The sequence below is a fragment of the Pipra filicauda genome, unplaced genomic scaffold (assembly GCF_003945595.2).
Source record: "Pipra filicauda isolate LSUMZ 115617 unplaced genomic scaffold, ASM394559v2 scaffold364_size791107_pilon, whole genome shotgun sequence".
NCBI lineage: Eukaryota > Metazoa > Chordata > Aves > Passeriformes > Pipridae > Pipra > Pipra filicauda.
The window spans coordinates 625,249-638,562 of record NW_024104492.1 but is presented as its reverse complement, the minus strand read 5'-3'; the positions used below and the strand labels follow the sequence as shown (position 1 = coordinate 638,562).

The 13,314-nt window shown below is 49.5% G+C and overlaps 1 protein-coding gene across 5 annotated transcripts in view; it reads left to right on the top strand.

Moving 5' to 3' along the window:
- The window catches only part of AAK1 (AP2 associated kinase 1), an 84,222-nt gene that overhangs the window by 16,276 nt on the left and 54,632 nt on the right, over window positions 1–13,314 (top strand). For all 5 annotated transcript variants that reach the window (XM_027742146.2, XM_039384619.1, XM_039384621.1 and 2 more), the window contains exons 3-4: window positions 9,755–9,873; window positions 11,845–11,953. In XM_027742146.2, coding sequence (XP_027597947.2) covers window positions 9,755–9,873; window positions 11,845–11,953 — 228 coding nt within the window. The remainder of the gene's footprint in view (window positions 1–9,754; window positions 9,874–11,844; window positions 11,954–13,314) is intronic.

Genomic DNA, 13,314 nt, shown 5'->3' with positions numbered 1-13,314 from the left:
ACACTTGGTAATAAAAAGGAATAATGCTGGAACAGAAAACTTAATTTGGGGTGAAATATGCTGTCCTGAAAACAAATAGCTCAGCAGTGATGGAGAAGTGGCATCCAAAGGGGAAAAATGGGATTTGAGATGGTGTGTTTTCAGCAGGTATGTGCAGCAATACCCTCCTGCTGGGCAGTGGAAGAGTGGAATAAAAGACAGCAGAAAGAATATATTGGTGCAGATGAATAGCCACAAAAATAGCCCTGGGATCCTACTGCCATCATAGCTGACTGGGGGAGCTGTAGGGAAAATCAAAGGCCCATATCAAAACTAACCAGCAGACCTGGGGGGGGTCACACCAGCTCATCCCAGAGACGTGATCAGTACATGACTGTGGCCCTTTGCTTTCCTTCCTGTTACTGCTGGTTTTGGGACAGTCTGGTGCTTTTTTAGGAGCTGCTGGGTGAGTCTCTCCAGACTCGTGGTGTGGTGCCCAGTAACACTTCCCAGCAGTCCCAGGAAGGTTGGTTGGAGGTCTCTGCAGCTCAGCAGCCCCAGTTGCTCCAGGACAGGATCCCAGGGCACCTCGGTGCTCTCCCCTGTCCTACAGATGAGTCACTTCTCCACCTCCAGCCTGGGTTTACAGCTGGGGGAGCCAAGCCTGGGTTATTCCTTCACCCCTGTTGAAAGCTGGCCCGGAGAGCTGTGGGAGAACAGCACTGGCACATGAAGTGCTTTTCCCTGGTGTGCCTGCAGAGCTCTGTGAACGCTGGCTGAAGTAATTACAGATGATTGCATTGCTCAACTTGGGCCAGAGTGTTTTCCTTGGCCTTTCTTCTTTGTGGTGACTCTGCTTTGTGAGTGACTCCAGAGCTAAGGTTTGCTGTAGCTATCTGTGTCCCTGCTAAAGACGCCCCAAAATGTTGGTGCTTTAGGATCAAGAATTGCATCATAGCATGGTTTGGGTTGGAAGGAGTGACTATATACAGAACTAGGAAAAAACCCCTACTTTTGTTAAATGACTGTGTGTTAGTCCAGTTAGAGGTGTCAGAGGTGCAGGATGGGCTTCCTCGGGACAGCAGCAGAGAGCAAATGGTGCTGGTGTTGTGAGAGGATGGTGTCCAGTGATGGGGAACAGGCAGGGTCGGTGTCTCAGCTGGCTGTGGCCATGTCTATGGGGAAAAATGAATTACTGTGTTTTAGTAAAGCTTTGGGAATGGTGAGCTGGAAACACCCCATGCAAGGGAGTCACTGTGATTTTCCTGTAACTGGCTCACAGCATCCTGGTTGTGGGGGGAACAAACAAACCTGAGTGAGCCTGCCCCTTGTACTTAGGAAGGTAAATGCTAAGGAAGTTCTTCTGGCTTGTGAGATAAAGCAAAACATGACATAATTCTTAGTGGATAAGGATCAGTGAGTATTGGAACTGTGCAGCTGAGGAGTGGCTTTGTGCCTGGCTCAGCAGAACACTTAATTTGAAGTGCCTACCAGCACAGCCAGAGCTCAGAATGCCTCACCGGCCCTCCCTGGAGGCTGAACATTCCCGGGGCTCTTTTGGGGACATCTGACCAGCGCTTGGCTTGTCCCCTCAGCTGCAGGGCTGGGGCACAGTGGGCTCTCTGCACAAGAGTCTGGAGGGGGATGAGATGGAGCTAAAACACAGCAAACTGGGACCAATTCCATGGAAAACCACATGCACTGTTTGTCCAGCTCAGAAAAGAATTTCATCCCTGAAGAATAAAGTTTTTAGTAGCATCCACAGTGTTTATCGGCAGCTATGGTAATTCCAGGTATTGTTAATTTGTTTGTAGAAGGATGATGGAGAAAATTCCAAGTGAAACACTGATTCCTTATTTAATTTTGAAAGTGGGAATTGATGATTTGACAGTTTCAAGGCTGATGATCTGACTGACTTAACTGAAAAGGGGAGCAATTCCTCCTCAAACCCAACAGCTTTTGGGTTATTCAGCACAGCCCTGGAAAAAAATGAGGGATGTGATTGGAGACAAACCTTGAAAATGTTTGCAGAGGGAAGACACATCCATGGAGATGTTTTTGTAGCTGCTCTTGCCGAGCTCAGACGTGCAGCTGGGAGATCATCGTGCTGTGTCTCCTTTGCTCCTGTGCAAACAGCACTTGGTGTCTCTGGAGGTACACTGAGCAGGATTTTAGAGGGAGCTTTGCCTAATTGCGTTTGGATGAGGCTGTTCCTGTTTGTTGGCGTACCTGCTGTCTCTGGCAGGGGACCAGCAGAGCTGGGGAACACAGGAATGTGTTCTGGGAGCACTGGTGGCCTTTGCTCCTGCAGATCCTGTGAAGTCCAACCTCCTTTTCTCTGTGTGCACAGGGCAGAGTCCAGCCCTGCTCCTGGACTATGGTTAACTCAGGTGAAGTGGTCTCTTGAGTTGGGGCTTCAAACACTGCCTGGCTCCAGCTGAACTTACTTTATTTTGGCCCAGCACGGACAAAGCGTGGCGGGATTCTTGTGCTGTCCTGGGCAGGGCTGGGGGTTGGACTTGGGTCCTTGTGGGTCCCTTCCAACTCAGGATATTCTGTGATTCTCTGCAAACAGGGCCTGTCTGGCAGGCACAACACATGCCTGCGGGACTGCTGTGTTTGAGTTACCTGAGGGGGTGAAGATGTGGAGCGGGACTGAGGAGGTGATGGTGATGGCACATTTGTGGTGGTAGGAAGGGGGTTCTCAGGTGGTTCCCTTACCACCCCCAGCATGCCATCCCAGAAGGAGCAGGTGTGTCCGTGTGTCCATGGAGGGTGAGGGGTATCCATGGAGGATGAGGGGTGTCCATGGAGGATGAGGGGTGTCCATGGAGGATGAGGGGTGTCCATGGAGGATGAGGGGTGTCCAGAGGATGGGATGTGTCCATGTGTCCGATGTGTCCATGTGAGGGGTGTCCATGGGGTGATCCATGGAGGATGAGGGGTGTCCATGGAGGATGAGGGTGTGTCCATGGAGGGGTGATGGAGGAGGGATGTGTCCATGGAGGATGAGGATGTGTCCATGGAGGAGGGGTGATGTGGAGGAGGATGGTTGTCCAGGAGGAGGGGTGTCCATGGGGATGGGTGTCCATGGAGGAGGATGGGATGTGTCCATGGAGGATGAGGGGTGTCCATGGAGGATGAGGGGTGTCCATGGAGGTGTGGAGGATGGGATGTGTCCATGGAGGATGAGGGGTGTCCATGGAGGATGAGGGGTGTCCATGGAGGGTGAGGGGTGTCCATGGAGGATGAGGGGTGTCCATGGAGGATGAGGGGTGTCCATGGAGGATGGGATGTGTCCATGGAGGATGGGATGTGTCCATGGAGGATGAGGGGTGTCCATGGAGGATGGGATGTGTCCATGGAGGATGGGATGTGTCCATGGAGGATGAGGGGTGTCCATGGAGGATGAGGGGTGTCCATGGAGGGTGAGGGGTGTCCATGGAGGATGAGGGGTGTCCATGGAGGATGAGGGGTGTCCATGGAGGGTGAGGGGTGTCCATGGAGGATGAGGGGTGTCCATGGAGGGTGAGGGGTGTCCATGGAGGGTGAGGGGTGTCCATGGAGGGTGAGGGGTGTCCATGGAGGATGAGGGTGTCCATGGAGGATGAGGGTGTCCATGGAGGATGAGGTTTGTGCTGTTCACACTACAGTTGCAGTGGCAGCACTTACTGGGCTTGGCTGATTTATGGGATCCCTGGTGAAAGGCACCTCTAGAGGAGCTTGTCACAACAGGGTGATGGAAGAAGCAACCCATTTGTCTGTGCTCTTCCTCACCATAACACCACTTAGTGCAAATTCCATGGAACAGCAATGCTGTGGGTGATTGCAGGTCAGCATTGCTGGGTGCAGGAGGATTCCAGACGTGCAATCCACGTGAATCCCTTCAACTGAGCCCAGTGCTATCTCCTTACCTTGGAGCAGCTCGGGGGGATCACGTGCAGCCCTGGGCAGCTGCTCTTACCTAGTTTAGCAGTGCTTGCCTGGCTGTGAACAGCTCTGCATCCTGCTGAAATTACAGAAGGGCTGAAAACATAACTACCAGTGCTGGCAATGGGCCAGTGCCCTGACACAAACCTGCATGGAAAATTGCTTTGGCATCTGTATTGACTGGAGATAATTGGAACTTGCCAGTATTTTTTCAGCTTATCCTAAAACCTTTTAGCAAGAACAGCAGTCAGGCCAGCAGTGTGTAGCATGATAACCATGTTTCCCTGCTGTTGACACAGGCCTAAAGTGCCAAAGAGGCACAAAAAATGTTTCCCCAGAGACCTGTGGCTGGTGCTGGCTCTGAGCTGATGGTGATCCCAACACTGACCATGTGCTGCCTGCTCAACAGTGTTATGTGTCTTAAGAACGAGCATATAAATATCTTTTTGTATCTTAGAATGAGAATGATATTAAAATACAGCTTCTGCTGGCTGGTATAGAAAGGAGTTGAATTTCCTTCAGAACTTTGAACTCACAGGCACTTGTGCAGGGGAAAACTGTCCTCTGAGCTGACACTCAGGCTTAGTTCTTGCTTTTGTCCCTTCTGGTGCTTGCAAATCTCTGGATTTATTTGCAGCTGAAGCCTGGACTGATCTCTTGCTTTTTGCTTTCCATATGTTCACTGGAAAAGAGGCTCTACCAGCAAAGACCCGGGATGTTCCCAGTGCCTGGAATACTTTGCCTCTGAGCTCTGCCTGTGTGGGACCCACCCTTGCTGGCCCCATGTGGCACAAAGATCTGCCTTCACTCCAGGCAGCTCAGGCTCCTGCGCTGACCTTGGCAGGCTGGGAGTCACACAGATCCCAGGATGTCTGTTCCCTTGGAGCTGGCTGTTCCTGGCCTGCTCCTGCCTTCTCTGAGAATACCAGTAAATGGTCCCGTAATGTGCATCTGGCAGGGCTTCAGCATCGTTGCTTGTCCATTTGTCTTTCATCTACTGCCTTTCAGCTTTGCCCAGATTTAGCAAAGTTGGGGGTTGGACTGGAGTAGGGAGGGAGAAATTGGTTGTGGTCTGAGGCTCTGGAAGCTGAAGGTCCTTGAGGCTGAGGAGGTGGTGGTTTGTAGATCTGTTATGGGCAAGGAGGAAGGGTGACCCAGCTGTTAGGAAGTTAAAAGCCAAGGTGAGGGTATTCATTTCAGCCTTGTGCTGTGAGAGACTTTCAGAGTTCAGAGGGTGCCGGGTGCTTGTCTGAGCAAAGCCTGGCTGTGGGCTGGGCAGTGACCAGGCAGGTGCTCCCACCCTTACCCTGCAACCCCTGGGATACATCCACCAGTTTTGGGGAACAGCCCCTCCTCTGCTGGGTGATACTGCTGGTGGGGGAAGCAGAACTCTTAAATCCATTAGAAAGTCTTGGTTAGGCAGTGCTGGCTGCAGTCCAGGTGCTTGACAGCTCTGTCCCTCCCTGGGCTGTGCTGGGCTGGCTGATGCTGCTGAGGGAATGTTTCAGGCATCTGGTGGGTCCTGCTGCCCCTCTCCTGTCACACCTTGCTGGGAAACCTGAGCTGTGTTTGATGCCAGCTGCTTGACCCCAGCAGTGCTGCTCCTGAGCTCCCTGCAGGGGCACAGCTCCTTCTGAGCTGCTCTTTGGGCCTGAATCTGAAGTATTGGCTGCAGTTTGCCATGAAAAGGTTTCAAATGCTTCAAATGACCTGCATGTGCACCTTCACTCCAACCTTAATGTGTTCAACTTTTATCTGCAGTGCAACAGTTTGGGGCCAGTGCCATTTGCTTTGCACAGTTGGTAATAAACATTTGGGGGATTTGGGTGGTGAAGGATAGACCAAAGCTCCCAAATCATCTTCTGTGCACAGAAAACTTGACAGGAAGTCTCTCCAGGTCTGGGCACGGAGTGACCCTCAGGTACACAGTGGTTGTGGCAGGAGCAGCCCGTGAGCAGATGTACCTTCAGCTCTGCCCTTGGCCTGGCAGGCCCCAGCACTCCTGGAGGGAGCAGGATTCCTGCTGTGGCCCCGCTGTGCTCTGGCACGTGGATGTGCCTGCCCCGGTCCTGTGAACGTGTGTGATGTGTGACAGCCTGAATGCTGTGCCCTGCCCGTGCTCCTTTGGAGGGCAGGCTGGGGGGGAAGGTTCTCAGTAACCTTCAGACTGACCTGTGTCCTGCCAATGGACTTGGATCTTGGATTTCTGGAGTCATTTGTGTGTGAGGAGTGTCTCTACCCTCTTCCCTTCCCTCATCCTCCTGCAGTTTTACTCTTTGCAGCCCTGTTCTCTGCATGTCAGACTGGGAGTGCTGAAGCCAATTAGCAGTGGAAGGTGTAATAAATGCAGAGAAATTCAAATTTGGGTGGTATTTTTCACACCTTCTGGTTTAAATGTGGAGTGACCACCTGAGGGGAGTTAGACATCCTTGATTCTGTTGTGCCTTTCTGGACTAAATCCTGGGTACCATCAAAACCCGGGAAGGAATGTTGTGGTCTGCTTTAGCTGAGGCAGGTGGGCCAGGGGATGTTTGAGTTGTTTGAAAGTAAAACTCCCCAATGGATGTGGATCATCAGATTCTGCTTCTCTCGGCACAGCCCCTTTCTCTGGGTTGCTGTGTGGAAAGCTGTGTCCCTGATGGAATCAGCCCTTGTTTCTCGGTGGAGCTCTGCTGCTTTTCCCAGGGGCAAAATTGTCCTGCTTTAATGCGCAGCCAGAGGGAGTTTAATAATAAAGTAACCAACTAGGTTCAGTGGTTGTGCACAGCTGGTGTGAGGTGTCCTCAGCTGAAGCTGCAGGAGTCAAAGGTGAGGGGGAGGAGGGCACGAGGGTGACTTGTAGAAGTGCAGATGTTGCAAGATCCTCTTGAATGTGGCTTCTCCTGATGTATTTGTGTCACTGCTGCATTTGGAAGATGCTCCAGGCCATGTGTCTATGTTGATGTTTCACTCCTGTATCAGAAAGCATTAGTTTAATTTTTATTACTTAATTTATTTTTTATATTCTGAATATATATATATTTTATCTTCTGAATGTCTCTCTCCTCTGAGCTCTCAGGATGCTTTAGCTGTGCTCTCCCTTGCACAGAATGTAGTTTTCTGTGCCAGTTGGCTTGTAAGCAAATACCATGATGTGCATATTCTAATGAGGGTGCTCTGGAGGTGACTTTGTTATTTAGCCCAGGATCCAGATAGAGGAAAAGGACCTGTGCTAATGAGGCATTAGCAGTTGGTCTGAAGAGGCACCAGTCCCACCCAGCTGAAGCAAAGATTTAGGAGGAGGTTCTTGGGGTTAGTGGAGCTGCTTTTTTTTTTCCCCTAAAGTTTAATTGCTCTATTTTTGCTGCTCAGCTCGTGTTTCCTTTTGCTGAGCACAGCACTGTAAACAGAGGTCCTGGATCCTGCAGGCCTGGCCAGGAGCTGGGAGAAGAGAACTGAACCCCTGGAGAGGAGGGGGGACTTCTCATGGGTCACTGCTGATTTCTCATTTTTGGGGAAAAAGGCCTCCCAAAAAAGTCTTGTGATTACAAAAAAGTTTTGATGATGACTGAGCTGTAATAAATTGGAAAAAAACACTTTTTTTTTTTTTTAATGTTTTCTCTAGATTGTGTCTGAGATTGATGGAAGTATTGTACAGAAATTGAAAAAAAGAATCTGAACCTGATCTCTCCAGTGATTTTGGAAAATGTAAAATGTTAAGACAGTAGAGATTGGGGAAGCTGTGTTGGTTATGGGTCCCTTATCTCTTACTGGCTCCACTGTGGGTTATAAGAGGGGGAATTAAAATCAGTAGTGCTGTGTTGCTTTTTTCAGCAGCCACCCTTTGGGCTAAAGATCCCCAGTGGGATGTGGGGATTTGTTCTTCCAAAAACGAGGCAAATGTGGCTGGGGAGAACAATAAAGCTACTGCTGCGGGTTCAGGAGCTCTTAGAAACGACTTGTAATTTGAGATCCTCGACTTGCAGCAGCTTCAGGGAGCGAGTCGGGGTTATTTTGGGGTCTGAATGTGAGCAGTGTGGAGGGAGGCCCCGCAGGGCTCCGAGGGCTTGGAAGCAGCTGTGGGACGTTGTATCCCAGGGCCATGTCCCAGTTTTCTCCATGGGAATGTCCATTTTGCAGCCGGGGTGTAGTTTTTAAGACTTTTAGTTGAAGTCTGGATGCTTTATGCTTTTTTTCCTTCCTCCCCCTGTTTTTTCCTCTCCTCCTTCTGTTGCATATTTTTGCAACATCTCTGGGGCTGCTCCTAAAAGTCAGTGGGGCTTCCTAGGAAATGCTGCTCTAGTTCCTGTGGCAAACTGTGGTGTATAAAACTGAGGGGTTTGCATGCCAAGAGAGGTTTCTGTTCAGCAGCTCTGGAGCTGACAGGTGTGTTGTTTGCATCTGTACCTCCTGTGTTGTTTTGGCAGATGGGCTGTAATGTCAGAAGAGCCATTTGATAACAGAGAGGGTCATGCATTGATCACAGCAGTGTGATCTGGCCATTTGCTCTTCTTCAGTCTTTTCTTAGTGAAAATAAAGCCCAGTTTTAGTGAAAGCTTCAGTGGGCCTTCTGGCTGTGGTGGTTGGTTGGTTAACAGCTTGTAAGCACTGGTGGTTGCAAGAGTGGAGTTGTCACATGCAGCCTGTTTTAACGCTGAGTTTTACTCAGATTTAGTTTCTGTTTGTCACATGTGACATGTCACATGGTGGAGGCAACTCCTGTAGGTGCTGAGTAACCACCAGGTACAAACATGTCTGGTGGAACTGTGTGTGGGGTTGGTCTGCTGGTCTCTGGCAGCTGGTGAAGAACGAGATTCACCGAAGGGCTCAGACTTTGACAAGGGAATTCTTTGGGGTGTGAGTTGCCTTTTGTGGTGTGCAACTGCTGCCCTCGTTGCTGTGGGACTTCTGAAGGCCACGGCAGCCCCGACACACAACTCACCGGTGAGCTGATGCTTTAGAAGTGCTGCAGCTTAACTGGAGTGTGTGGTGCAGTGTGAGGTACCAGAGAGCAAATGAGGTGCTGTTGGGTGGTGGCACCAGCAGTGTCATCGTGCCTCCCTTTTTACCACCTTGCAGCACTTCTGGCTCCTTGGATCCCTGGGCCTCTTTGTCCTGATTCATTCCAATCTCCGGAGCCACCTGTGAAACTTTGATGCCTTTATTCCCTATCCTCAGTCACCTTCCTGTGTCTGCCAGAACCACAAATACAAATCCTGTGTTTGGGTGCAGTGCTGACAGAGATGAAAGGCTTTCATCCTAAACAAGTCAATTTATCCTGGGAGTCCTGGCTTTACTAATAGCAATGACCACAGAATGAATTGTGGCTTTTCATCCCTTGTTCTTCTGTCCTGTTTTAAGAGCACAAACATCAAACCACGTGTGGGAGATGTTTCTTCTGCTTCTTGCACAAATCAGCTTTGTAATGTAACTTGGATGCTTCAAAGTTGGGGAGCCTTTTAAGTTTAGGGCTGTGGTGGTTCAGTGGGTGATCTGTAGCTCTGATTTCTGTCCAAGGCAGCGTTGCTGTCCTTCAGCTTTCTTCTCATAATGGAGTTAATGGAGCAGTGTGTGGCAGGACAAGGAACTGGTGTAACTGTGTGTTTTTATGGAGGTGTTAAATGTTAACTTTGCTGCCGTTGATTGAAGATTTACCCCCTTGGATCCCTGTTAGTTCCCAGAAATAACTGTCTGGGCAGAGCTGGAGGCTCTGGAGCCAAGCACGTGCGGAGCACTCCCACCATGGAGTGGTGGCAGCTGCTCAGTGCCCTCCCTCTCCTGACTGTTCCAAGGCAGGGATGGGGTTGGAAGCGAAGACCAAGAGGTTTCTTTGTTAATGAACAGGGTGATTTTGTGTCTCCCACAGGTGGCTTTGCAATAGTGTTTCTGGTGAGGACAAGCAATGGGGTGAAGTGTGCCCTGAAGAGGATGTACGTCAATAACGAGTACGACCTGCAGGTCTGCAAGAGGGAAATCCAGATCATGGTGAGTCACTGGGCTGTGCTGGGACACCACACTGCAGTGGAGTGCTGGGAGAGCCTGGTCACCTTCTGCCTCTGATCTCTGTAACATTGGGTCACAAACTGCATTTTCTTAGCAAAACTGACTTCTTATCAAAACCTGACTCCTGGAGTTACGTGACCGGGAAAGTCTAATATTGAATTATTTCAAATGTTCCAGTGGACAAGCAAAACCTGGTAGCTAAAAATCCCAGGGAGTTTCAAGAAAATGGGGGGAGAAAAAAAGCTCCTGTGTCAACAGGCTTAATGGGAAAAGGAAGAGCTTGAAGAGGCAAGCATGGCTGGGGGTGCTGGAATTCAGTCTGACAGTCTTCAGTTGAGAGCTAAAGTCTTCAGCCTGTTAGACCTCATCAGAAAAGGCTGATGGTTCTGATGTAGCTGTGTCTGAACTGCAATCAGTGCAGGAATGGCAGCCCCCCATCCTGAGATAAATCTATATCACAGCAGCTTCTCCTCCTCTGGGGCAGGATGAAGGTTATCTTGGCATCGATGGGGTTGGGAGATTTAAACAGTGTTTGTGGGGTGGTTACTGTCAGGGCTTTTGAAATAGGAAAGTATCTGTAATGAGCTCTGGGATATTTCTCTAGATTATATATATACAGGACTTATATGATAGGGTAGCTGTTTTAAACTTTGCATCTCTGAACAAAGACAAAATGGAGATGATCCAAATAGATTTGCAGCCTGGTAAACATGGGAAGTGTCACTTCTGAAGTTGTATCCAAAGATATTGATGAACGTTTAGAGCAGCTGCAGGTGGGGAAGGAAATATAAAATATATAAAATCCTCATTCTGTGAATTTACCACATAAGGTACAGGTTTGGGGTAGATGATCAGATCAGAAACTCTTACCTGTGGCAATTCTGGGTGTGATTTTTTGAAGCAGCTTTAATGAGGTTAATACCCTTAAAGTGAAGTGCTGGTGTTTGTGATAGCACAGTGAAACTTTGGGCATGGTTTGTCATCCCCATGGCTCCGTGGGAAAAGTTGAGATCAGATCTCACATCAAAGGTTTTACTTGCTGGTGCTCACAGACCTTGTTCACTTGGGTTTTACTTGCTGGTGCTTTCTGTTGTCTCCGTGTCTTTGGTGCCTTTGGAATGTGTGGCTCGCCTGGAAGGTGAGGGTGAGGAGGACCCTTCTTACCCAGCAGGTCCTCTTGCTCCTGGACTGGATCCTAGGCACTCATCTTTGTCCTAAAGGGAAACAATTCCTTCTTTCCCAGCTTTTCTGCAATAAGGAATTATTTTAAACTTCGGTTTTTGCAGCCCTACAGTGTTAGAGCAGGATGTGTCCAGCAGAACCTTGATTTCCTCTATTGGTGAAGCTGAGCATCAGACTGGCCTGTGTGTGAAGCTGGAATCCCAAAGAAATGACTTCTCCCTGCAGGTTTAGCATGTTGTCCCCATGGCAGGGGGGTGGAACTGGATGACGTTTAAGGTCCCTTCCAACCCAAACCAGGCTGTGATTCTATGAAAAGTCATTGATACGAGAACCTGTGCTTTAACCCATCGGGTTACTTAAAATAAGGCCCTTTGAAAAGCAAGGTTAAGATTTATTTTGTTGGTTTAGTGGATTTTTATAGTGAAGATTCGGGATATTTTTTGTCAGACGAGACAAGTAAGTACAACATGTCCTGCATGGCCACCATAACCATCTGCCCTGTGCAGAGGAGGAGCTCTGGGGGCTTAGCCTGGGAATGTGCCAAAATCTGGACCAGTCCTGAACAAGTTAATGCACCAGGCTGGCTGTTTCTCTCCTGTTTGTCTCAAATCTTTCTGGAAGGAAAACAGGTAGAGACAGAGCTCAGGTTTGTTCAGGCTCTGCGTTGTGATTAACCCAGAGTGACAGGAGCCTGTGCAGCGTGGAGGAACCAGAGCAGGAGGTTGCTGCCCTGCATGGCTGGCTCATGGCTGGAATTTCTGTGCCTTGCAGCGGGACCTGTCTGGCCACAAGAACATCGTCGGGTACATCGACTCCAGCATCAACTCCGTGAGCAGCGGGGACGTGTGGGAGGTGCTGATCCTCATGGACTTCTGTCGGGGTGAGTGTGGGCTTGGTGTGTTGGCCACGGGTGGGCTGCTCCTTCAGTGCCTGCAGGGAACTTGCACAGCATCTTCCTTTAAAAAAAAAAAAGCTGTTCCTAGACCTGGCCCTTTCTTGGCTGCCAGGAAGCTGTTCTGAACAAAGCAAAGCCAGAACTGGGGGTGGAGAAGTGGACTGACATGTGAGGCTGTGGGGACTCTACTCGTGGGATTGGTACCACCTTTACTCCTGCCCAGGGTAGGCCTGGATCCTTTCTATTGTGAAGGAGAACTCTAAAGTACATGTTGCTGTTGTCTGTAGGCTGGTCCACACAAGAAGTGGCTCTTCTAAAGCTCCCAGACTGTGGAATGAAATTTTTCTTCTCTTTATGTTGCATTGCAAGCTTCGTTCCATTTCAGCCTGACTGAGGGTTGTTCTGGAAGAAGTGTGACATGGATAATGTGAAGCCAAAAAGCATTCCTCTTACCTCTGACCTTTTTGCTTGGCTGTCTGTAGCCAGACAGGCTCTTCCAGCCATCCCAAAGCTTTGATCTTTGTGGCTGGGATGTGGTGCTTGGAACATGACGCGTGTGCTGGGCTCAGGTGCCTCTCTCAGGAAGAGTGTTTAGCAAAAATAATGTTTTGGTCAGATGACCTCAGAAGACTGTGGCTGGTTTGGATGGTGGCAGTCAATGCAAATAAGTATTTTTGGGCCTGTCTGGCTTTTGACTGAAGCTGAGTGCATTGCAACAAGGGCATCTAGATGTTAAAATGCCTTTAAACATGAGCAGTGCAGGTTTCTGTTCTGCTGTGTCCTCTTTGCTGCTTTGGGTCACGCAGGAATCTTGAGTGCCTTGCACTGGGTTTGTTTGGTGCTGAAAGGAAGACCCTGCTGTGTAGTTTGGCTGAAGGAATCATTCAGTAAGCTCTTTGTAAGCTCAAACCTAACTCTCCCAAGGAATAGTGTGGTCAGTGGGCCTGGCAGTGCCAGGGGGTCCCTGCCCAGCTCCATGTGCAGAGCCCACCGTGGGGGGAACTGCAAACTGAGCGACTCACAGGCGCTTCCTCCAGCTGCATTGGCCAAGGCTGGGGCTGATAAGTAAAATCCATCTTTCTAAGGAGTTTCCTTCCATCTGAAAGGAGGAGAGCTGCAAGATGGCATTTCTGACGTGGCTTGCTCTTGCCAGATGCTCTGCTGAGCGCAGGCCTGCCTCTGTCTGCAGCACTCAGACTGGAATGGTTGTTACACATGGATTTTCCTTTTGTGGCAAACGGTTTCCAAACCAAATCAGTGTCTTTGTGTGCAGAACCACACTCACTTTGAGTGTAAAATGTTCACAGCTGTACTGTTTATTAAACTGAGTTTTTCTTTCCTACCGT